We start from the raw sequence: 23,716 nt of genomic DNA on the forward strand, positions 1-23,716 counted from the left end.
AGAGAGAAGGAAAGAAAGGATGAGAGGAAGGAAGGAAGGAAGGAGGAAGGAAGAGGAGGAGGAAATGTGTGAAGGAGTACAAAGAGATAGAAGGAAGGAAAGGACGAGAGGAAGGAAGAGAAGGAAGAAGAAGGAAGAGGAGAATGAAGTGTGTGAAGGAGAACAGAGAAAAATAAAATGATGAAGATGAAGAAGAAGAAAAGAAAAACACTCGAGAAGAAGGAAAGAAAGAAAAGGAACAAGAAGAAAAAGCCAAGAAAAAGCAAGAAAAGAAAGAAAAAAATCAAAAACAATAAATCAAAAATGTAATCAACTTCAGCGTAAGATTAAAACTCACTCACAAACTCTTCAACCATTTATAAGTACCACACACACACACACACAGACTCTCTCTCTCTCTCTCTCTCTCTCTCTCTCTCTCTCTCTCACCATTGATCCTACTCTTGAACGTGGCTTCCCAGGCGTTGAATTTGACCATCCGGATCATGGTCAACACCTCCGACATGAGCCCAACGCGACGGTCCTTGTACGACATCATCTCCACACTCAGAATGCCTGGCGGAGGGGGTGAAGGGGGGATGGGGAGGTGAAGGGGAGATAGGGAGGTGTAATTTGGGGTGTGAAGGGGAGATGGTGAGGTGAAGGGGGGGGGGGTATGAAGGGGAGGTGTAGGGGGAAGGGTGAGGTGATGGGGGGGGGGTAATTTTGGGTGTGGTGATGGGAAGGAAAGAAAAAATATACCTGTTAGTGCCCTCGTCTCTCTCTCTCAGAATGTTGGGCTTCATTAAAAGAAACTTTGTATTCAAGAATAAAGATGTAATACTCCCGCTCTACAACAGTTTAGTCAGACCCCACTTGGAATATGCGGTACAGTTTTGGTCTCCCCACCATGCAAAGGATATTGCTAAATTAGAAGGTGTTCAGCGTCAAATGATCCCTTGCGCAACAAATCCTAGAAAGGCTTTCTACACCCTTATGTTCTCTCTTGAGAAAAACTGATCGAATGTTTTAAAATACTTAATGGTTTCACGAATGTAGACAGATCAACATTGTTTATGATCGATGACACTTTGAACAATGGCGTAAAACTCAGATGTAGACAAGTAAATTCAGACTGCACCAAATTTTTCTTCACCAACGTTGTAGTGCGAGAATGGAATAAGCTCCCATCATCAGTGGTCCAGTGTAACACGATTGACTCCTTCAAAAATAAGCTCGACCGTCACTTCCTTCAACTTAATATCAACTAGAGTAGAAATGCAACGTTTTGGAGTCTTCTGATTAATGTAAAATCACTTAGGTTTAAGGACAGACCACCAAGTCTGGACCATGGGGTCTGTGTGGTCTGATTTTCTATGTAAATCTCTCTCTCTCTCTCTCTCTCTCTTTAACTTGGTTCCCATATACCACAACTAGGTAAATACACACACACACACACACACACACACATACATACATACATATATACAAATTACAGACTGACAGACACACACACACACACACACGCACCTATCCTGTTGGCCAGCCACTTGTTGACGGGCACCACCACCACCGTCACCGCCACGCCCGCCAGGAACGCAATGCCTATTTGGCGGTACAGAAGGTACAGCGTCACCGTCAGCTGTAGGGAGGAGGAGAGAGGCGCTGGTGAAGGCAATGATGACGATGATTTTTTTTTTTACGGCTAAGGAAACAGCTCAAGGAAAAATAAATAAATAAATAAATAAATAAATAAAATAAAAAAATCGCTAATTGCTGTTCCCGTCTACTACTACTACTACTTTTTTTTTATGGTGAAAGAGTGGAAGGCAGGTGATAGGGAGTGGAATGAGGAGTGGAAGGGAGTAGATTGGGGAGTGGAAGGGAGTGGAAGGAAGTGAAAGAGTGGAAGGAAGGTGATAGGGAGTGAAATCGGGAGTGGAAGGGAGTAGATTGGGGAGTGGATTGGGGAGTGGAAGGAAGTGATAGAGTGGAAGGAAGGTGATAGGGAGTGGAAGGGAGTAGATTGGGGAGTGGAAGGGAGTGGAAGGAAGTGAAAGAGTGGAAGGAAGGTGATAGGGAGTGAAATGGGGAGTGGAAGGGAGTAGATTGGGGAGTGGATTGGGGAGTGGAAGGAAGTGATAGAGTGGAAGGAAGGTGATAGGGAGTGGAAGGGAGTAGATTGGGGAGTGGAAGGAAGTGAAAGAGTGGAAGGAAGGTGATAGGGAGTGAAATGGGGAGTGGAAGGGAGTAGATTGGGGAGTGGAAGGGAGTGGATTGGGGTGGAAGGAAGTGAAAGAGTGGAAGGAAGGTGATAGGGAGTGAAATGGGGAGTGGAAGGGAGTAGATTGGGGAGTGGATTGGGGAGTGGAAGTGGAATGGGGAGTGTAAGAGAGTGGATTGGGGTGTGGAAGAGCATGAAAGAGGAGTATAAGGGAGTGAAATGGAGTGGATGGGGAGTGGAAAGGAGTAGATTGGGGAGTGGAATGGGAGTGAAAGAGTGGAAGGAAGGTGATAGGGAGTGGAATGGGAAGTGGAAGGGGAGTGAAATGGAGTGGATTGGGGAGTGGAAGAGCATGAAAGAGGAGTATAAAGGAGTGAAATGGAATGAAATGGAGTGGATGGGGAGTGTAAGGGAGTGGTCACCTGCAGCGGAAGGCTCCAGAGGGCATGGAAGGACTGGACGAAGTTGACGATGCGATCCGTGTCCGTGCTCATCAGGTTGACGATCTCACCTGTCGAAAGCACACCTAGGGAGGCTGTGCTCACCTGGGGGAAGGGGAGGAGGAGGAGGAGGAGGGAGAGAGGAAAGGTATATATCAGAACACATTGAAAAGAAAATATTTATACAGAAGCAAAACACACACACACACACACACACACACACAGAGACTAAAGGAAATGGACTTACCAACACTAGAACAAAGAACAGTAAGGGGTGACCTAATACAAATCTACAAACTATCGAGCAAAATAGAAGAAGTAGACAATGAGGAGTTACAACTAAAAGAAGAAATGACCACCAGGAACACAGGAGGACACAGTAGAAAAGTGAGGAAGGGAAGATGCTGAAAGACATAAAGAAATATAGCTTCCCGCAAAGAAATATAGAGGTTTGGAACAGACTAAGTGAGGATGCAGTATCGGCGAGAAGTGTCCAAAGCCTTAAGGAGAAGTTGGATAAATGTAGATATGGAGACGGGACCACACGAGCGTAAAGCCCAGGCCTGGTAAAAACTACATCTAGGTAAATACACACGCACACACACACGTGCGTACACACACCTGCAGCACCTTCCTGTAGATGGTGGAGATGACGGCCGCTCGGACCTTGAGGTTAACCTTCGCGATCTGGTAATTGAAGTGGATAGAGCAGAAGGTGGCTGTGTGTGTGTGTGTGTGTGTGTGAGATGAGAAAGGAGGAAAGGACGGAATGAGCGGATAAATGGAGGAGGGAAGGAAAAGTCATGGAAAGATAGAAGGAAGGAAGGAAGGAAGGGAGGGAGAGGAGGAGGGGGAGAAAAGAAGACAGAAGGAAGGAAGGAAGGGAGAGAGGGGGAGAAGAAAACAAGATAGAAGGAAGGAAGGAAGGAAGGAAGGAAGGAAGGGAGAGAGGGGGAGAAGAAAACAAGATAGAAGGAAGGAAGGAAGGAAGGGAGAGAGGGGGAAGAAAACACATATATTAACCATGAGATACAAATTCAGAACACGAAATATACACGACCAGACTCTATTAACACACACACACACACTCATTCCCCATTCCACTCCCTATCACCTTCCTTCCACTCTTCCACTTCCCTATACTCCTCTTTCACTCTCTTCCACTCCCCATCCACTCTCCTCTCTCTCCGCCCTTCCACCATTCTCTCTGTCACATCCCCTCCCCTCCCCCTCTTCCCCTCACACCCTTTATCTACCAGCACATCCCCCACCAACTACCACACACACACACACACACACACATATCTACCTCCCATCTCTCTCCCCATTTCCCCTTTCTCCCTCACATATCCCCTCCCCTTACCTCCATTTCTCCCCTCCCCCTTTACCTACCAGCACATCCCCCACCAAATACCACACACATCCCCCCTTACCTATAAGAGAAGCCCCCACCAAGGACCCAGCGTACACCCACCCCCACACCACCTCCGCCTCCTTCTGCTCCACAAAGGTCACCAGCTGATGCAGAAGGAGCGGCCCAGCATACCCCAGGCCATCCCCCGCCAGCCGCAGCAGTCCCAGGGCATAGAATTGAACCCCTAGGACCCTGTGGAGGATGTGGAGGAAGGATGGAAGTGGTGACGGTGGTGGTGTGGTGGTGGTGGTGGTGGTGGTGAAGGTGGTGGTGGTGGTGGTGAGGTCATCCACTTCTAAGGGTTGGGTGGATAGCATGGCCCACTGTACCTGTGTGTTGATTAATTGGAGGTGAGTTAGGTTGGTTGGTTGGTCTCTCTCTCTCTCTCTCTCTCTCTCTCTCTCTCTCTCTTCTTGAACCCCTCCCTCTCCCACTCCTCATCCATTCCCTCACCTGCCCCATCCACTCACTCACACCCTTCACCTTCCCCTCATCTTCCCCCCATCCCCTCCTCCTCCCCTCACCTGCTGGGCCACCACATCCGTCCTGAGGGCCAGCGGGAGGTCGTGCAGGTCATCCACCGTACGCAGGAGTCCACGCGAACCCTTGGTCATGAGGTGGTTGGCCCAGTGGAGGGTGAGCCACGAAAACACGTTGACCTGCTCCTCCGCGATGCCCAGGTGGTGTGGATCTGCGGCCTCGTGGAACCTAGGGGGGGGAAGGGGAAGGGGTGGAAAGACATTCATTTTCCACTGTCTTCTGTTTGTCCGCCAATCAATCCATAATTTTTGTAAGGGCCGAAAATGTTGATTGCATTTTTTTATTGGCAAACATAACAGACAGAATGATTGGTGGCTCATGTCTTTTTAGGGCCAATATATGCGCGCACACACACACACACACACACACACACACACACACACACACACACATATGAATCTACCTCCCCTCTCTCACCCCATTTCTCTGTCACCAAGTACACCACCTGGGGAAGGGAGGGAGGGAGGGAGGGAGGGACACGAATACAAAAAATAAATAGAAAGAAAAATGAAAAAAATAAAAAAATAAATACCACAAAAAACAGAAAATATTACACACACACACACACACACACCCATATAAATGCCCCCCCCCCCCACACACACACATATACACCCTCCCTCTCCCCAGCATACCCCTACCACCCCCCTACCCACCCGCTGTAGTCGTGGTATGAGGTCTCCATGAGGGGCGTGGTCTCGGAGGCCTCGCGGTGAAGCTCCTGGTATTGCGACACCCCCACGCTGCCCTGGGGGAACAGCGTCACCAAGTACACCACCTGAGGGAGGGAGGGAGGGAGGCTGACATACAAAAAATAAATAGATTGATAAAAAAAAAAAAAAAAAAACATATAATACAAAAAACTCACACACCCATACAGAAAAAAACATCACCTATCCATACACCCCTTATCACCCCCCCCCCCAACCACTCCCACACCTGCACCCCCCTTACCAAATACAAATATACAAAATACATCATGAAAATACAAAAACAAATGCACACACACACACACACACACACACACACAAAAAAAAAAAAAATCCCACAACCCATCCATGACCCCCATCACAACCTCCCCTATCACCCCCACACACCTGCACCCCCATGAGGGTCAGCGCCGTGGCCCTCCAGACGTCCATGGCCGCCCCCTTCAGGCCGCCACTCTCCTCAGGGCAGTACCAGGCTGTGCGCGCCATGTTGACGGCCGACAGGAAAGTGGGGACCCAGGCAAGCATCACGACAGGTGGCCCACGCGTCCCAAGGCTGAGGCGGGTCTTTAACGAGGCCAGGTAGCTTAGGTGTACCAGCCAGGTCAGGAGCTGTAAGGTAGGAGGGGGTGAGAGATGGACAGTTGGAAAGTTTCGTTTAGTCGGCGCAACATCTGTGGTCATATGCCGGAGAGAGACAGAAGGGGAAGGAATTATAGGAGAAGGGAACAGACCCCAGGAGACGGGATACAACCCCCGATTAATACCTGGTACCCATTCACTGCTGGGTGGACAGGGGCGTAGGGTATCGTAAAACCCACCCAAATTTTTCCACTCCGCCCGGGAATCGAACCCAGGCTCTCGGTTATGAGCTGAGTGTGCTAACCACTGCAACACGAAGCTCCCCAGGGGGTGAGAGAGGGAGAGGGGAGAGAAAGACAGGGAGGGAAGAAGGGGAAGGAAGAGAGGGGAGAGAGAGAGATAGGGTGGAGTAGAAGAGAAGAAGGGAAGGTGAGATTGTGGATGAGGTGTGTGACATGGGGTGTGGGTGTGGGGGTGTGGGTGGGGGTGAGCCATATAAGGTGTAAATAAATCAATAAATCAATAAATAAGTAAATAATGCCCCAATATCCCATTCCTCCCTCACCCCCATCCCCCCCTTTCTTCTCCTGCAAACCACTCCCTTCTCCTCCTCTCCATCCCACCCTTCTTTCCCCCAGTCTCTCCCTTCTTCTTCCTCCCCCAATCCCCCTTTTTTCTCCTTCTCAACCCTCCTCCCTTCTTCATCTTTATCCCCTTACACCCCTTCTTCTTCTCCCTCCCCCAATCCCCTCTTTTTCTCCCTCTCCTCAACCCTCCTCCCTTCTTTACCCTTCCCCAAATCCTCCCCTTCTTCTTCTGTATCCCCCTACACCCCTTCTTCTTCCCCTAACCCTCCCTTCTTCTCCCTCCCCTAATCCTCCTTTTTTCTCCTTTTCCTCAACCCTCCTCCCTTCTTTACCCTTCCCCAAATCCTCCCTTCTTCTTCTGTATCCCCCTACACCCCTTCTTCTTTCCCTAACCCTCCCTTCTTCTCCCTCCCCTAATCCTCCTTTTCCTCAACCCTCCTCCCTTCTTTACCCTTCCCCAAATCCTCCCTTCTTCTTCTGTATCCCCCTACACCCCTTCTTCTTCCCCTAACCCTCCCTATTTCTCCCCCAACCCCTACAACCCTCACCAAAACCTACCTGCACCCCAGCGACCAATCCGTCCACCCAGTACAGCTCGGCGCGTCCCACGGAGTACAACAAAACAGGCTCCAGGACCGCCAGTAAAGCTGCCACACCCGCTGCCCACATCCTGGCGCTTATCACCGCCCGCTGCCGCCACCGCCGCACCACCCACTCGCTCTGCTGCCCGCTGTAGTAGGCAGAGACCACGGCCAGCAGGGAGTAAGCAGGGACGGCCAGCGCTGCCTTTTGGAAGCATAGTCCGAAGTTGAGATCGCTGTGGTCCCATGGGGTGAAGGATTCCGTGTTGCCGCAGAATGACGTCATGTTGAATGTGGGTGTGCTGAGGTAGTTGGGGTGTTGCATTGTGAGTGTGGGTGTGGGGGTGGGGGTTGTGTTGAAGGCCATTCTGTTGGGGTTGTGGGGGTTGCGTTGGGTACTGTTATGTTGGGTTAGGTTACGCTGTGTAGTGTGTATATCAATAAACATACATAAACAATAAACATATCTATCTGTATCTATCTACCTATCTGTGTGCGTGTGTGTGTGTGTGTGTAGGAAATTGAATCTAAGTAGCGGAATTTAAGGAAGGAGAAGGAGTTAAGTAGGTGGAAGATATCGGAAAGAAATACAAAATAAGGAGAAGGGAAGAGAAAGGAGGATGAACAGAGGAAAAGGAAAGGAAAGGAAAGGGAGAGAAGAAGAGGGAGGGAGAAACAGTCTTCCCTCAGCCTATGTGTCTTTCAATCATGGTGTGTGTGTGTGTGTGTGTGTGTGTGTGTGTGTGTGTGTGTGTGTTTTCCCTTCAAGGTCACACACATACAAGTACACACACAGACACAGTTTTGAGAGAGAGAGAGAGAGAGAGAGAGAGAGAGAGAGAGAGAGAGAGAGAGAGAGAGTGTTGTATCTAGCTTACATCTCTGCTAGTTTGTTTGTTTGTTTGTCTGTTTGTTATGTCCCTTGCATCAGCTGTGTGTTTGTTTGCCCTTGAATGTGTGTGTGTGTGTGTGTTTGTTTTGGTTCTCAACTTGTCATGATAGCATTTGTGTTGCTGGGAATTTGTGTTGTACTTTTTTTTTCTTCTTCTTCTTCTTCTATTACTATTTCTTCAGTATCATCTTTTATTTCTTCTTTTTCCTCTCCTTCTTTTTCTAGTCCATCATCTTCTTTTTCCTCTCCTTCTTCTTCTTCTTCTAGTCCATCATCTTCTTTTTCTTCTTCTTCTCCTTCTTCACACAACACTCATGGAATCTGTTGAAAGGGAGAAGAGTCATATGATAGGCAATCTCTCTCTCTCTCTCTCTCTCTCTCTCTCTCTCTCTCTGCAGTGTGTGTGTGTGTGTGTGTGTGTGAGACCACCTTCCCTCTCACCTGCCCTTCACCTGTGTAACCTGAGAGGCTTATTTTTCTCTAAGTTGGGGTGGAAGGTATAATATGTGTGTGTGTGTGTGTGTGTGTGTGTGTGTGTGTTAGTTGTATGAGTATAGCAAGGTTAGAACTTCTGTATAATAAAACGATAATAATAATAATAAAAATAATACAATAATTTGATGGCAACAGCTCAGATAAAGCAGAATAAAAAAGAAAACAAACAAAAAATTATGATGATGATACACACATTGCTAAGAGACAGACAGACAGACAGACAGACCATCATGAGACCAGCATCTTCGGTTCAAAGTTAAGCAAATACCCCAGCCTACTATGTGCTTTTCTTTCTTTCTTTCTTTTTATTTGTTTTGGATCTCCTGTACACATTAACCCCATGCATGATTGTTTTTCCCCATTATTTTTCTCTTTCTTTTTCTCATCATTATTTTCCTCCAGCCAACTACGTGGTTTTTTTTTTTGTTGTTGTTGTTGTTTTGGATCTCCTGTACACATTAACCCCATGCATGATTGTTTTTCCCCATTATTTTTCTCTTTCTTTTTCTCATCATTCTTTTCCTCCAGCCTACAATGTGTTTTTCTTTCTTTCTTTTTTTTTTTTTTTTTGTTGTTGTTTTGGATCTCCTGTACACATTAACCCCATGCATGATTGTTTTCCCCCATTATTTTTCTCTTTCTTTTTCTCATAATTATTTTCCTCCAGCCAACTATGTGCTTTTCTTTCTTTCTTTCTTTCTTTCTTTTTATTTGTTTTGGATCTCCCGTACACATTAACCCCATGCATGATTGTTTTCCCCCATTATTTTTCTCTTTCTTTTTCTCATAATTCTTTTCCTCCAGCCAACTATGTGTTTTTCTTTCTTTCTTTTTTTTTCTTTTTTGTTGTTGTTGTTTTGGTTCTCCCGTACACACCAACCCCATGCATTCCACAGCCCATTATTTTTTTCTTTCTCCTTCTTCTTATCATTCTTTTCTATTCCCCATTTTCTTTTTTCTTTCTTATAATTTTTTCCTATTCCTCATTTTCTTTTTTCTTTCTTTTTTTCTTTTAATTTTTTTCTATTCCTCATTTTCTTTTTTTTCTTTTTTTTTCTCTTTCTTCTTCTTATAATTTTTTTCTATTCCCCATTTTCTTTTTTTTATTTATTTAAGTCAAAGTTTTTCGCTGCATTCTTCATCATTCTCTCTTTTTATTCATTCATTCATCAGCCTGTTTTTTTTTTGCTATCTCCATTCACTTAATTTATCAGCCCTTTTTTTATTTTTCTTTGACAATCCATTATTTTTTTTGTCATCTTTATTAATTATTTCCGTTCCTGTATCTGAGGGGAAGCACATATTATTTATTTCTGAACCTGTTTTTCTTTGCTATCTCCATTCACTTAATTTCTCAGCCTTTTTTCTTTTTTCTTTGACAATCCATTATTTTCCTTGTCATTTCTATCAATTATTTCTGTTCCTTAACCCGGTAGCAGCGACGGGCCAAATTTGTGGCTTTACCATGTAGCAGCGACGGGCTAAATTTGTGGCTTTACCGTGTAGCAGCGACGGGCCAAATTTGTGGCTTTACCGTGTAGCAGCGACAGGCCAAATTTGTGGCTTCACCGTGTAGCAGCGACGGGCCAAATTTGTGGCTTCACCGTGTAGCAGCGACGGGCCGAATTTGTGCCATGATATAAACCCCCCAAAACAGACGATACACAATCTGATCAGAAATGCTTTGATATAAATTATGAAATGGTTTGTGTGAGGGGTGATTTTTTCTCATTTTTCTCGCTTGGAGGGACCATTAAGAAACACGATCCCCGCTGCTACCGGGTTAATCTGAGGGCAAGCACACATCACTGGCACACAAACACTGGATAACCTAAGCCGAAGGAAATTTTAGTGGTGTGCGGCCTGTGTGCTAATCTCCCTCTCACTGACCCTTGAACCTGCAGCATGGAAATAACCCAGCACCCAGAGACTCACTCCTACACTGCCCGACTTCCTGATACGAGCGTTAACCATTCTCTTCATTCCTCAGTCCAGGCATCATATTACAGTCCTCAGGCACACAACAACCCTTGAGCCTGTAGCATGAAATAACCCAGCACCCAGAGACTCACTCCTACGCTGTCTAACTTCCTGATACGAGAGTTAACCAGTCTCTTCATTCCTCAGTCCGGGCATCATATTACAGTCCTCTGGCACACAACAACCCTTGAGCCTGTAGCATGAAATAACCCAGCACCCAGAGACTCACTCCTACGCTGTCTAACTTCCTGATACGAGAGTTAACCAGTCTCTTCATTCCTCAGTCCAGGCATCATATCGTCACCCTCATAAAATAATCGCCTATGTCATTTTTCAGCAATTTCACGATTTTTGTCTGCATTAATTTTTCAACACGAGATGTCCATTTTTGTAGTGTTGCCTTCTTCATTCAGGGTTTGAGTGTTCTAGAATTAGCCTTTTCATTTCTGCCTAAATCTGAAGCCAAATGAGATGATGATGGTTCTTTTCTGATTTCCTGTAAAGTAGAAAATAATGACTTAGGTGGTTTGTTTACGAAGGTGACGATATTACAGTCCTCAGGCACCGTTGCCAGATTGCCGCACTCAGAGCATAGTATTTACTGGTTTCTGATGCCTAAATATTGCCAAGGAACATCAGGATCTAACTCTTTTAGCGATAACTATAAGCGACTTTCAGTATTGGAGCCCAAAAGACAATTTGGGGTAGGAGTCGGGAAATATAAGCGGCTGTGTACGACTATCTGGCAACACTGTCTACAGGCACACAAGAACCTTCCTACACACATTTCATGGTTGTTATTACCCTTGTTTTGATTTCTACATTCTTCCCCATGAGGTTCGAAGGTTAGCAGATATGTAAGACAACAGAAGAGCAGTTGGTTAGATAGATGAGATGGGACCACCCCCTCCACCACTGCGTATTTCTGGTGGCCAACACCGCACACCAAATAAATTTAAACTAAGCTAACCTTACTTGTCCCACCTGACGGGGGGGTGCTTTGTCCCCCTCGGTCCCCCATTCTATTTTCCAGAAGTCACTCTGAACTGCACTGCATTCAGGGACCATAAAAGAATCAATAACATAAATATTAACTTCACAAGAGGTGGCCACCCCTCCTTCAACATTAGCCCACCCCTCTTTTACAGCAGCCCAAGTAGTCACATGACACAACATGATTTATCAACTTAGGGGCTGGTGTGCCAGCAGGTTTTTGGCCCACCCAACTTTTCCTACTATACATCCTTGTCATGCTATAGAGAATGGAGGGACAATCAGGTGAGTCACCCAGAGTACACACTGAGTGAGATCTATCTCCCCACAGCCTCCTCTACCCTGCCCTTCCCCCTGAGGCCATGGCTCCCTGATAACGGTGTCGGGCCATCTCGGCCCATCGCTGTCTCGGCCCAATTCAAATGCAACTCGGACCATTTATATGACCAACTCGAACCATCATCTCAACCAACTCGGACCATCTGTACTAGTACCCAGTGGCAGTAATAGAAGTAGTAGTACTAGTAATAGTCGACAGCTGTTGTTTATTGCACATAATCAATACTCACTTACATTACTTTCTTATGTTCTTATGTCTTCCAGAGAGAGAGATGGGAGGGGGGTAGGACAAGGTAGGAGTGTGGGAGGGGAAAATGGGACTGAAAAACGAGGCAATGGATTGCTTTATGACACAGTAAAGAGTGGATATGAATTACCTGAACCTCAGACAAAAATACTTATCTCGAGGTTAGATTTCGCCTGCACGTCGAGGAGGAAGGTGAGCAACGTGGAGAGTAACTGTCTGATTTGTGCGAAGACAGTGCGACCTTTACAGGTAAGAGAACAAAATCTAATTGTAGTCTTCAAACGTGATAAATCGATGGGCCGAGGACCCCTGATAACAACCCTTCCACTTCATATTTCACGTGTTTGGTATGTTCTTCCCACCGTTTGCAGGAAGTGTTTGGGCAATTCTTTCCACCGTTCGCAACTCTTGTCAAGCCAATTTATCCATGTGTGAGATCTAGGGTCATATCACAAGACATACTGCCGCCCAAGAACACATATTTGACAAGGCTTTCGTAGGAGTTGTGGTCATTTCCAGGGGTAGTTTTATGACCCTGGTGGTAGTTTGACCCTTCTTCTGTACCATGAACCTAAAGAAACACAAATTTGACCAGACTTTCGTAGCAGTTGTGGTCATTTCCAGGGGTAGTTTTATGACCCTGGTGGTAGTTTGACCCTTCTTTTGTACTGTGAACCTAAAGAAACACAAATTTGACCAGACTTATGACCCTGGTGGTAGTTTGACCCTTCTTTTGTACTGTGAACCTAAAGAAACACAAATTTGACCAGACTTTCGTAGGAGTTGTGGTAATTTCCAGGGGTAGTTTTATGACCCTGGTGGTAGTTTGACCCTTCTTTTATACTGTGAACCTAAAGAAACACTCACTGGAACCCGACTGACCCCCTCTTTGGCCTTTAGAAATAGTTGATGTGAGAAACGAAAATGCCTTGTAATACCGACCAGTCTTCCCACAGCCTCCTCCACACTGCCCTTCCCCTTAAGGTCAAAGTACTGATAGCGACCCTTCTACTCTATCCTTAACCTGTCTGTCCATTATTTGCATGACCTCCTTCACCTCGTGTGCTTGTGACTGACCCCCTTCTGCCCTCCCTCACACCTCCACTCACCCCTGACTCACCTCACTCAGCACCGCCTCAGCACTCAAGTAACACTCACTGAGCAACACTCGCCTCGTCCCTTCACTTGTCACTCAACACTCAGACCTTGTGATCACTGACCGCCGCCTCCTCCTCCTCTTCTTGCAGCTCATATGTGGCCAATTCGCCTATTTGAGCAGCCTTTACTTAGTTATTTGGCCTTATTTCAACACTTTTTGTCCAATTTTTCATTATTTTTCCATCCTTTCCTTCCCTTCTATCCGTCTTTGGGTCTTCACGTGTATAAATGATCTCTGAAAACCCTTTAAATTTGTTTTCCTTTATTAACAGCTGGGCGCCGCCTTTGTTTACATTTGCTCCCCGTCTCCTCATTGGCCAAGACTCAGTGACAGCGAGCCAATCAGCGTCTGCCTTATTCACCGTCTAGGCCGCCTGTTTCCTATCCAGCCTTCTCATTGGTCCATATTGAGTGACAGGCAGCCAATCACCACTCGTTTCCGTCACCACGTTGCTCGCCTTGCTTATCGCGGGGTATTTAAAGGTCAAACGAGCGTCCGGAGTCGAGTATTTTAGATTAATCCGTTGATACTTAAACATCCGCAGGCCAGTAAAGTGTAATTAGCAAACTAACATAAATGCAAAACAGGCTCGGAAAGTAATGAAGGTCCAAATTACGGTAAACGGGGAAGCAAGCAAAGGTGGTGTGCTTGAGGTGGGAAATTTTGAAGCTTTCTGGGATATGCAAGCAGAGACGAGATAATGTTATTGGAAGGGTAACTAATGCAAGAAAGAGATTAATTTTGCAATGATGACCATATAAATGTTTTTGCTGCCCGTTTTCTAATTCCAATACAACTTTCTATTCGTCAGGATAAACCTTCATCCTCGTAAATGTCAACTCTCATTCTAATTTCCTTTTCACGTCTGCAGTCTTCTGTTATCAAGCTTCCTGGGGGTTGGGATGGCATGCTCCTCCCTTCTTCTTTGTTGTTTACTTGCAACAATAAACTATATCAATCGCAAGATTAGAAAACTTTGACACTTCCTCTATTCTTCTTCCTCTCACCTCTATTCTCAGTCTGGATGCATTTGCCTTATAGATACCACCACTACCTTGCTCTTTCCCATATTAACAGTCAGCCCTCTCTCTTCGCTCGCCCTCACCGTCACATCCAACATATATTGCAACTACACAACAATAAAAGGTTCTGGCAGGATTAAGTTTTGCAGCCCCGAGCTCCTGTGTGCGGCAAGGCGGGCTATCGGTGTGTTATCAGCGGATACCAACGTGCTAATCCTGGCTCTGTAACGCCCCGCATCGAATTCTTGAGGCGGCACCACCATATATTCCGCATTCCTTCCCCTGACACGACCGACCGACGCTCTGCACGTAAGCTAATTGATCTTGGTGTTTGTGGTTGGGAATCTATTAGTGTGTTGCTGTTATTGTTATTATAAAAATCATCATTATATCTCGTTCTCGTCCTTATCACACTGTGGTCCTTATTAAGTGCTCGCGGCCACGATCGACAGTAGTGAAAATCTTAAGGTTATCGGGATGCCTGAGCCAGAATGTTTCAAGTGGTCTGAAGATCCTGCATTAACACGCCGGCCCGGACGTGTTCTATCAAAGCCACGCAGAGTGAATTAGTGTACTCGCCTGATTCTTCGATAAGCACTACTACTATTACTACTACTAGGCAACTACTACTACTTATACGTATTACTACTGAGAAAGAGAGAAAGTGTGTGTGTGTGTGTGTGTGTGTGTGTGTGTAAATCACCCACAGCCATGATAAGGAGCTGGACACACAATCGCCAGCAATTATAAGTACTACCCTCGCACAAGAACAATTAATTAAGGCTCATTAGTCGATCTCTGCTGGGTACTGCTGGGACCTCACACACCATACACCCCGTCCCCCTTGCTCAAGGAAGGAGAGAAATTATAAGCACTCTCCTTATCAGCGGAAAAATGCCGGCCTGAGCTACCGGGCCGTGTGTGTGTGTGTGTGTGTGTGTGTGTGCGTGTGTGTGTGTGTGTGCCTCGGTATTGATAAGTCAGCGGTAAAGGAAGCGGCGTCAACGTTTTCTTTGGTCGCCGCACACCGCCTAGACTTGCACCATTCCCAAAAGCTTTATAACACATAGCAGCCGCAACACCTTGTCATAAACACACACAAACACTGAAGCAGAAAACCATAACAACATAATAAAATAACGTGATGGGTTAAAACTCAACGTATAAAAACATTACTAAACTATAACTGTTAATTTATTCCTGTCTCAAACAGTTACTCCTTATTTCAGCCATTATTGAGCACTTAGCGTTGTTGTAGTTACTGTATGAATCCACAGCACCTCTCGGGAAGCTGATATAATGAAGGTAAAAATATGACCTCCCATGAAAATCGACCGTGACAGGACTCGAACCTGCAATCTTCGGATCCGAAGTCCGACGCCTTATCCATTAGGCCACACGGTCTTCCGATAAACGGAACACTGGACCCAGAATTCTTATATATATGATTTTTTTTTTTCATATATATTGCTGATGATTATAACCAGCCATCTTTTCATTTGTTAGTTTGGTTTGTTAGGTGTAGCCTATGTCTCTGTGTGTGTGTGTGTGTGTGTGTGTGTGTGTGTGTGTGTGTGTGTGTGTGTGTGTGTGTGTGTGTGTGTGTGTGTGTGTGTGTGTGTGTGTGTGTGTGTGTGTGTGTGTGTTGATCTGTCTGTCTGTCTGTCTGTCTGTCTCTGTGTGTGTGTGTGTTCTGTCTATATATGTATACGTCTCTGTCTCTGTCTCTCTCTCTCTCTCTCTCTCTCTCTCTCTCTGTGTGTGTGTGTGTGTGTGTGTGTGTGTGTGTGTTTTCTGATCTATAATCTCTCTCTCTCTCTCTCTCTCTCTCTCTCTCTCTCTCTCTCTGTGTGTGTGTGTGTGTGTGTGTGTGTGTGTGTCATATCCATTGCAGAGATATGGATGTGATAAGCTTTTCATTTGCATACTTATTAGAATCTCTGCACGGAAAGCTAGCTACTACATATATTGACAGCACCACCACCACCACCACCATCATTATTATTATCATTATTATTATTATTCCTATTTATAACGATGACCAAACAGTGATGACGTCAGACCCACAACACAGCCACGGTAACACTAAACCCGGGTCACGCAACACTACACTTCTACCATGAAACACACGGAAACAAGCCAAAACGAACACAAAAACACAGAAAAAACACAAATATAACGCCAAACATGACATAAGAGACAAAATAACAAAAAGCAAGACCTGTATATAAGGGAGTCCACCCCGATCGCCGTTTCGTGACCCGGACGGTGCAGGTTGAGGCCTTGTAGACAGCGAGAGAGGGAGAGTGAACAGGTGGGTGTGTTCCTCTACCTGTGACACACTTAAACAGCACTATTCACCTGTGTTGCTAATGTGTTCCGGGTTTAATTAAGGTTTTGGGTGATGGGGTTGCTTCTCTGTGTGTGTGTGTGTGTGTGTGTAGAAGATTGAGTCTTGTCGAAATTTCCCACCTCCATATTTTAACCATATTCTTAAAAATGGATGTCTCTCATGAACCGTCTGTCTGCCCATCTGTCAATTTCTGTGTGGAAAGTTGGGCTTATTGACATGTTCTGTGTTCTGTGTCTTGTCCATACTTTCCTGCCTCCATATTTTAACCTTATTCTTAAAAATGGATGTCTCTCTTGAACCTTCTGTCTGCCCATCTGTTAATAGGCCCATGTGGAAAGCGGGATTTGTTTTAATTTTCTGGGGGTGTAATAGCTTTTTTGTTTAACTCATTCGTGTGTGTTGCTGATACTTTCTTGCCTCCATATTTTAACCTTATTCTTAAAAATGGATATCTCTCTTGAACCATCTGTCAATAGGTCCGTGTGGAAAGCGGGATTTGTTTTCATTTTCCGAGGGTGTATCTTAGCTTTTTTTAACTCATTCGTGTGTGTTGCTGATACTTTCCTGCCTCCATATTTTAACCTTATTCTTAAAAAAATGGATGTCTCTCTTGAACCTTCTGTCTGCCCATCTGTCAATAGGTCCTTGTGGAAAGCGGGATTTGTTTTCATTTTCTGGGGGTGTATTAAGCTTTTTTTTTTAACTCATTTGTGTGTGTTGCTGACACTTTCCTGCCTCCATATTTTAACCTTATTCTTAAAAATGGATGTCTTTCTTGAACCGTCTGTCAATAGGTCCATGTGGAAAGCGGGATTTGTTTTCATTTTCTGGGGGTGTATTAGGCTTTTTTTTTTTAACTCATTTGTGTGTCTTACCTATACTTTCCTGCCTCCTTATTTTCATCTTATTCTTAAAAATGGATATCTCTCTTGAACCATCTGCCAATAGGTCCGTGTGGAAAGCGGGATTTGTTTTCATTTTCCGAGGGTGTATCTTAGCTTTTTTTAACTCATTTGTCTGTCTTGCCTATACTTTCCTGCCGCCATATTTTAACCTTATTCTTAAAAATGGATATCTCTCTTGAACCATCTGTCAATAGGTCCTTGTGGCAAGTGGGATTTATTTTCATTTTCTGGGGGTGTATTAGGCTTTTTTTTTTAACTCATTTGTGTGTCTTGCCTATACTTTCCTGCCTCCAAAATTTAACCTTGTTCTGAAAAATGGATGTCTTTCTTGAACCGTCTGTCTGCCCATCTGTCAATAGGTCCTTGTGGAAAGCGGGATTTGTTTTCATTTTCCGAGGGTGTATCTTAGCTTTTTTTTAACTCATTCGTCTGTCTTGCCTATACTTTCCTGCATCCATATTTTAACCTTATTCTTAAAAATGGATGTCTTTCTTGAACCGTCTGCCCATCTGCCAATTAGTCCGTGTGGAAAGCGGGATTTGTTTTCATTTTCTGGGGGTGTATCTTAGCTTTTTTTTTTTTTTTAACTCGTATATTTGTGTCCTCCTTTTATTTCAATGTCATGCTTTTTTTTTTCTATGGCAAGGGAAGCAGCTCAAGGGCAGAAAGCATGGAACAAAAACAGACCACAAAAAAAAAAAGAGGCTCACATTGAAAAGTTGAAAAAAAAAGCTCGCAATAGTAATTATAAAAGCCTGCAGAAAAAAAGCCATGTAAATAATACTGCAGCAAAAAACAAAATAAAAAAGGCCTGCATAAAAAAAAAAAAAAAAATATATATATATATATATATATATATATATATATATATATATATATATATATATATATATATATATATATATATATATATAAACAATGGGAGATAAATTAGAAAAAGAAAAGCTTGCATCAAAAAAAAAAAAAAAAAATCATATCTTAAAATAGAATCCACAATAATATATGGAATTATTTTTTTTCATATATATTGTGTGTGTGTGTGTGTGTGTGTGTGCGTGCGAACAAAGCTTGCCACAGAAAAAGACTGCAAAAATAACAGAAGCCCATAAAAGCCTATAAAAAATCCTGCAGTGGAAAACAAACACTTAGAATTTAAAAATAAAATTTTTGTTGATGATATTTTTATTTTTTTATTAATTATTGATAAAAATATGAAATTATTCTTTGATTGATAATTTCAAAGTTTAAAATAATATTAATTATATAATTTTTTAATGTTTTTTTTATATATTTATCTTATTAATATGATTTTTTTTACATTATTATTTTTTATTTTATTTTATACTTTGTATATATTTTGTTTTATTATATTTATATGTTTTTTTTTAATAATAATTTATTCATAAAAGCCTGCAGTGAGAAAAGAAAAAAACAAAAAAGCCTGTCGTAAAAAAAAAAAAAAAAAAAAAAAAGAAAAGAAAATCCTGCAGTGAAAAAAGAAATATACAAAATAACCAGAAAAAAAACGAACAGAAAAAAAGAGCTCACAGCAACGACACTCAAAAAAGGCTGCAATGAGAAAAAAATGCAACAAGAAGCAAAAGGGACTGCACCGAGGCATAAAAACTGCACCATTAACCCGTCCGCTGCGATTGGAATGGATACGGCTTTCACTGATAGCCTGGTTATATATAGTCCCAGGTCTTTCTCTGCCTCTGTGGTGGATAGTGGAGTGTTTCCCATGTGGTACTGGTGTGCTGGATATCCTCTCCCAAGGTGCAGGATTTTACATTTTTCTTCATTGAATTGTAGCAGCCACTTTTTGTTCCATTCCTGTAGATTGGTGAGGTCTTCTTGTGGGAAATCCGCAGTCAAGTGGTTAAACAAAAAAACACTTGCAAAAAAGTCTACAAAGAAAACAAAAAAAAAGTTTGCCACATATTAAAGAGCTTGCAACGAAAAACTAAAAAAAAGTTTCCAACAATGTGTGAAAAAGCCTGAAAAAATCAAACAAACAAACAAAAAAAAGCCTCCCTCAAAAACATCAAAACCTGAATAAATAAGTCTGTCTTTTGGAACTATCTTATTGTATTTCTCTGTAACCCCTTGGATGCGGACTTCGTACAAGAAGATATCACCAAGCTACAGGAATGGAACAAAAAGTGGCTGCTACAATTCAATGAAGAAAGATGTAGAGTCCTGCACCTTGGGAGGGGAAATCCAGCATGCCAATACCACATGGGAAACACTCTACTATCCACCACAGAGGCAGAGAAAGACATGGGAATGGATGTTACCAGGCTACCAGTGAAGGCCAAATCCATGCCAATCGCAGTGGACGGGTTAAACACGCACGCACACACAACACATCACAGTGTATCACAAGACAACACAACACAGTTTGGACTCACCTTCTAATCATTCCTTCCCCCTCCCCCTCAGGCCATGTCCGGGGGGGGCGTGTGTCCGTTCCGGCTGTCATGGCGGCTGGTGTACTATGCAGGGCTGACGGCGGTGCTGCTGGTTGTGGCGGGCGGCCAGGGGGTGCTGCTGGACGGCTTCATCCTGGCCCACCACCACACCTCCTCCCTCACCTACTTCTGGCTTCTGCCGGACTTCCTGATGGTGTTCCCCTTCGTGGCGGCCATGAGCAGCGGCTACAGGCGGGGCCAGGTGTCTCAGCGGCGGCCCAGCACCTCGCCGCCACAGCCCCGGCCGCCGCTACACGTGCAGATGCTGGGGCCACGTGCCGAGCCGGTGCTGGTGTGGGTGGCCTATGCGGCGCTGCTGGTGGCCAAGGTGGTGGTCATCTTCCGCTCCGAGATCCCAAACATGATCGGCATGGAGGACTTCCTCAGCCCCCAGCTGCTGAAGGTGACGCTCTCTGCCACAGCGCTGGTGTTCGGCCTGCTGGTGGAGGGCCAGAGCACCTGGTCTGCCACCAGCCAGGTGGAGGAGGACAGGGAGGCCTACATCCGCGGCCTGGTCCACGGCACGGCGCTGGAGGCGCTGGACTCCGTGGACTTCCTGTCCCTGCTGATCCAGTCTGAGTCCCAGCTGGTGCTGCCGCTGAGCCTGGAGCAGCTCATCCTGGCCCTGGCCTGCTTCAACCTGCTGCTGCCGGGCCTGACGCTTGTCAAGCTGTCCCACGCTGACTATGGCCACGGGCGGCTGGCGAGCCGGGTGCTGCCGCTGGTGTACAAGCTGACGCACCTGTGGCTGACCAACGTGTCCTTCATGGTGGTGCGCATCTACCTCTGGGCCGGCCTCTCCGCCTCCGTCTCGCCCTTCCTCGTCAAGAACATCTACCACATCTTCGCCGTCATGCGTGAGGTGTGGCTGGAGGGGCGGGCACTCTGTGGGGACGGGGCGGCCTGCTACGGGTGCCCCCGCCGCCGCCGCCGAGGCCACAGGGTGTACAGCGACAAGCACGGGGCCTCGGCACTCAATGACGGGGGGAGCAGCCGCGGCGGCGGCGAGGAGAGGTTTGAGGAGATTGACCTCAAGGAAAATGACGGGAAGAGTTAGTGGTGGTGGTGGTGGTGGTATGAAAGCACTATTATTATTATTATCATTATTATCATTTTTTATTTTATTATTACAGTCGCCCCTCAAATAGTACGGTTTCCAATAGTTCGGTTTTGGTTTTATACGGATTGTCATAGAAGATCTTTTTAGGATTTTTAAATTTTCTGCTCATTGGGAAATTCAAAAATCCTAAAAAAAATCTATGAAAATCCACATAAAACCGAAACCGAACTATTGGAAACCGTACCATTTGAGGGATGACTGAATAATTATTACTTTCATTGTTATTTCCTAAAGGGTTTTGTACATTCTTCATTCCCTTCACTCATCTCTGTCAAGCGTCCCAAGTCTGTGTACATTTCAGGAGTGGCTTGGAATGTCCACTCTGCTCAGTCACTCTATCTACTATTACCACCATCATCATCGTCACTGTTCAGCCCGTCACTCCTCGGTCCGGTAATCTCATCAGGAAATCATCTTCAGCCACAGCGATTCGAGTATTGGACCGGAGTGGCTTGTGAGGAGAGTGGCAGCATGTGACTTATATTTCGGTCACTCGTGGGAAATAAGTCACATGCGTCGGTGCTGTTTTTGTGTTTTTTTTTTGCAGTGGCTTGTGAGGAGAGTGGCAGCATGTGACTTATATTTCGGTCACTCGTGGGAAATAAGTCACATGCGTCGGTGCTGTTTTTTTTTTTTTTTTTTTTAGTGGCATGTGAGGAGAGTGGCAGCATGTGACTTATATTTCGGTCACTCGTGGGAAATAAGTCACATGCGTCGGTGCTTTTTTTTATTTCATTTTTTATTTTTTTACAGTAAACGGCTCAAGGGTAAAAAAAAGAGAAAACAACCAATAATGAAAAATGAATGAAGTGGCAGCGTGTGACTTATATTTCAGTCACTCGTGGGAAATAAGTCATGCGTCGGTGCTTTTTATTTATTTTTTTATTTTTTTCATTTTTACATCAAACGGCTCAAGGGGAAAAAATAGAAAACAATAATGAAAAAAAAAATCGCGTACGAGGTGTGAGGTGCTTCATCGAGTGTCCGGAGCTCAAATTAGTGTATCTTGGGTCCCGCTCCCCGTGAGATATATGTCGAAAAAAAGGTTGTAAGATTATTAATATTTTTATCGTTATTATTATTTTTATTATTTCTATTATTATTGCTGATTTGTACCTGTCTCCAAAGATCTGTTTTTTTTTTTTAGAATTTTAGTTTAGTCTCTCGTTTTGTCTCCTTGTTTTCTTTCTTCCTTCCTTCCAATCTTCATTTCCTTCTTTCTCCTTTCTTTTCTTTTCCTTGTTTTCCTTCTATTTCTCTGTCTCTCATTCTGTCTCTGTTTCTTTCTTCCTTCCTTCCTTCCTTCCTTCATTTCCTTCTTTCCCCTTTCTTTTCTTTTCCTTATTTTCCGTCTATTTCTCTGTCTCTCATTCTGCCTCTGTTTCTTCCTTCCTTCCTTCCTTCATTTCTTTTTCTTTCCTTTCTTCCTTTCTCTTCTTCCTTCCTTCTGTTTCTTCCTTCCTTCTTTTTTCCTTTCCTTTTTTTCTTTCTTTCCTCTTCCTTCCTTCCTTTCTTTTCCTCCTTTTTCTTCTTTCCTTCCTTTTCTTTTTCCTTTTTCTTCCTTCTTCCCTTCCTTCCTTTATTCATCACTGCCCTTCTTCCTTCCTTCATCAATTGATTCCTTCGTTTCTTCTTTTCATTTCTCCATTTTTTTTTATTTTCTGTCTTTTTCTTTCTTTCTCCCTTTATTAATTGATTCCTTCCTTCCTTCCTTCCTTCTGTTATTACTTTTTATCTTTCTTTATCTTTTTTTCTAATTTCTTGCTTCCTTTCTTCCTTCTGTTCTTATCTTCTGTTTTTCTTCATCTCTTTCCTGCTTCCTTCCTTCCTTCCTTCCTTCCATCCTTCATTCCTGCCTCCCTTTCTTCCTTAATTTCTCTCTCTTCTTCCTTTCATTCTATTTTTCCTTTCTTTCTCATTTCTCACTTGCTTAATTCATTCATTCATTCTTGCCTTCCTTTCTCTCGCATTTCCTCTTTCCCCATTTCATTCACTCATTCCTATCTCTTTCTTCCTTCGTTTCTCTTTTTCTTCCTTCCATTCTCTGTGTCTTCCTTCTCATTTCCTTCCTTCCTTTCTCTTTTTCTTCCTTCCATTCTCTGTCTCTTCCTTTCTTCTTCTTTCTTCCCTTCCTTTCTTTCTTTTCTTCCTTTCTCTTCCTCTTCCTTCTTCCTTCCTATCTCCTTTTCTTCCTTCCATTCTCAGTCTCTTCCTTTCATTTCCTTCCGTCCTTTTTCGCAGTCAAGGAACAAAAGGAAAGTAAAGGAATTCATGAATGGCGTGAAAAACTTACTCCTTATTCCTTTGGGTGTCAACTAAAGGAACAAAATATCTCCCTTCATTTGCCGGCGATAACCGTTCTTCTTCTTCTTCCTCGTCTTCTCTCATAGTTTAGGTTAAGGAATGTTGCTGTGAAGGAAGCCAGACTTGCAATATTAAGTTTACAGGGCAGTTTAGGTTTGTAGTTCCTATGTTAGTGTAAAAAAGAGCAACGGCAGAATTTTGAAACGTTGCATTAGGAGCTCGTGTTAAGAGTTATGTGGTTGGGTTCTGCCTTTCCAACACGATTTTCCGAGGCATGGTTGGCTAGTTTTGTTGATTTTTTTAATACAGTCATCCCTCAAATAGTACGGTTTCCAATAGTTCGGTTTTATGTGGATTTTCATATAAGATTTTTTTAGGA

The 23,716-nt window shown here is 44.2% G+C and overlaps 2 protein-coding genes and 1 non-coding gene across 7 annotated transcripts in view; 1 reads left to right on the forward strand and 2 right to left on the reverse strand.

The window, feature by feature from the left end:
- LOC127006241 (ATP-binding cassette sub-family C member 10-like) overlaps positions 1 to 19,875 on the reverse strand; it is a 35,880-nt gene extending 16,005 nt beyond the window's left edge. Inside the window, exons 1-10 of one of the 4 annotated variants that reach the window (XM_050875870.1) lie at positions 19,854 to 19,875; positions 7,035 to 8,270; positions 5,695 to 5,919; positions 5,254 to 5,375; positions 4,582 to 4,765; positions 4,077 to 4,386; positions 3,265 to 3,362; positions 2,626 to 2,748; positions 1,510 to 1,621; positions 430 to 555 (exon numbers count right to left, since the gene is read on the reverse strand). In XM_050875870.1, coding sequence (XP_050731827.1) covers positions 430 to 555; positions 1,510 to 1,621; positions 2,626 to 2,748; positions 3,265 to 3,362; positions 4,077 to 4,386; positions 4,582 to 4,765; positions 5,254 to 5,375; positions 5,695 to 5,919; positions 7,035 to 7,505 — 1,771 coding nt within the window. In that variant the 5' untranslated portion in view covers positions 7,506 to 8,270; positions 19,854 to 19,875. Of the gene's footprint in view, positions 1 to 429; positions 556 to 1,509; positions 1,622 to 2,625; positions 2,749 to 3,264; positions 3,363 to 4,076; positions 4,387 to 4,581; positions 4,766 to 5,253; positions 5,376 to 5,694; positions 5,920 to 7,034; positions 8,271 to 13,112; positions 13,352 to 19,853 lie in introns of those variants that run through there. The other 3 variants (XM_050875869.1, XM_050875867.1, XM_050875868.1) reach the window with 3 other exon arrangements.
- Positions 14,281 to 22,424, forward strand: LOC127006243 (uncharacterized). Of its 2 annotated transcripts, none has more exons than XM_050875874.1 (2): positions 14,281 to 14,493; positions 19,885 to 22,424. In XM_050875874.1, exon 2 carries the CDS (start codon positions 19,888 to 19,890, stop codon positions 20,968 to 20,970), a length of 1,083 nt encoding a protein of 360 aa, XP_050731831.1. In that variant the 5' UTR covers positions 14,281 to 14,493; positions 19,885 to 19,887; the 3' UTR covers positions 20,971 to 22,424. The 2 variants fall into 2 exon arrangements, with proteins under 2 accessions (XP_050731831.1, XP_050731830.1); XM_050875873.1 differs by lacking the exon at positions 14,281 to 14,493 and adding an exon at positions 16,377 to 16,498.
- Positions 15,516 to 15,588, reverse strand: Trnar-ucg (transfer RNA arginine (anticodon UCG)). Its single transcript has one exon. It is a non-coding gene; the product is annotated as a tRNA-Arg (tRNA).
- Positions 22,425 to 23,716: the final 1,292 nt, after the last annotated feature.

Source organism: Eriocheir sinensis, chromosome 32, assembly GCF_024679095.1.
Source record: "Eriocheir sinensis breed Jianghai 21 chromosome 32, ASM2467909v1, whole genome shotgun sequence".
Lineage (NCBI taxonomy): Eukaryota > Metazoa > Arthropoda > Malacostraca > Decapoda > Varunidae > Eriocheir > Eriocheir sinensis.

Excerpts from the sequence above, each read along its gene's own strand:
- LOC127006243 (XM_050875874.1), top strand. The coding sequence starts at position 19,888 with ATGTCCGGGGGGGGCGTGTGTCCGTTCCGGCTGTCATGGCGGCTGGTG.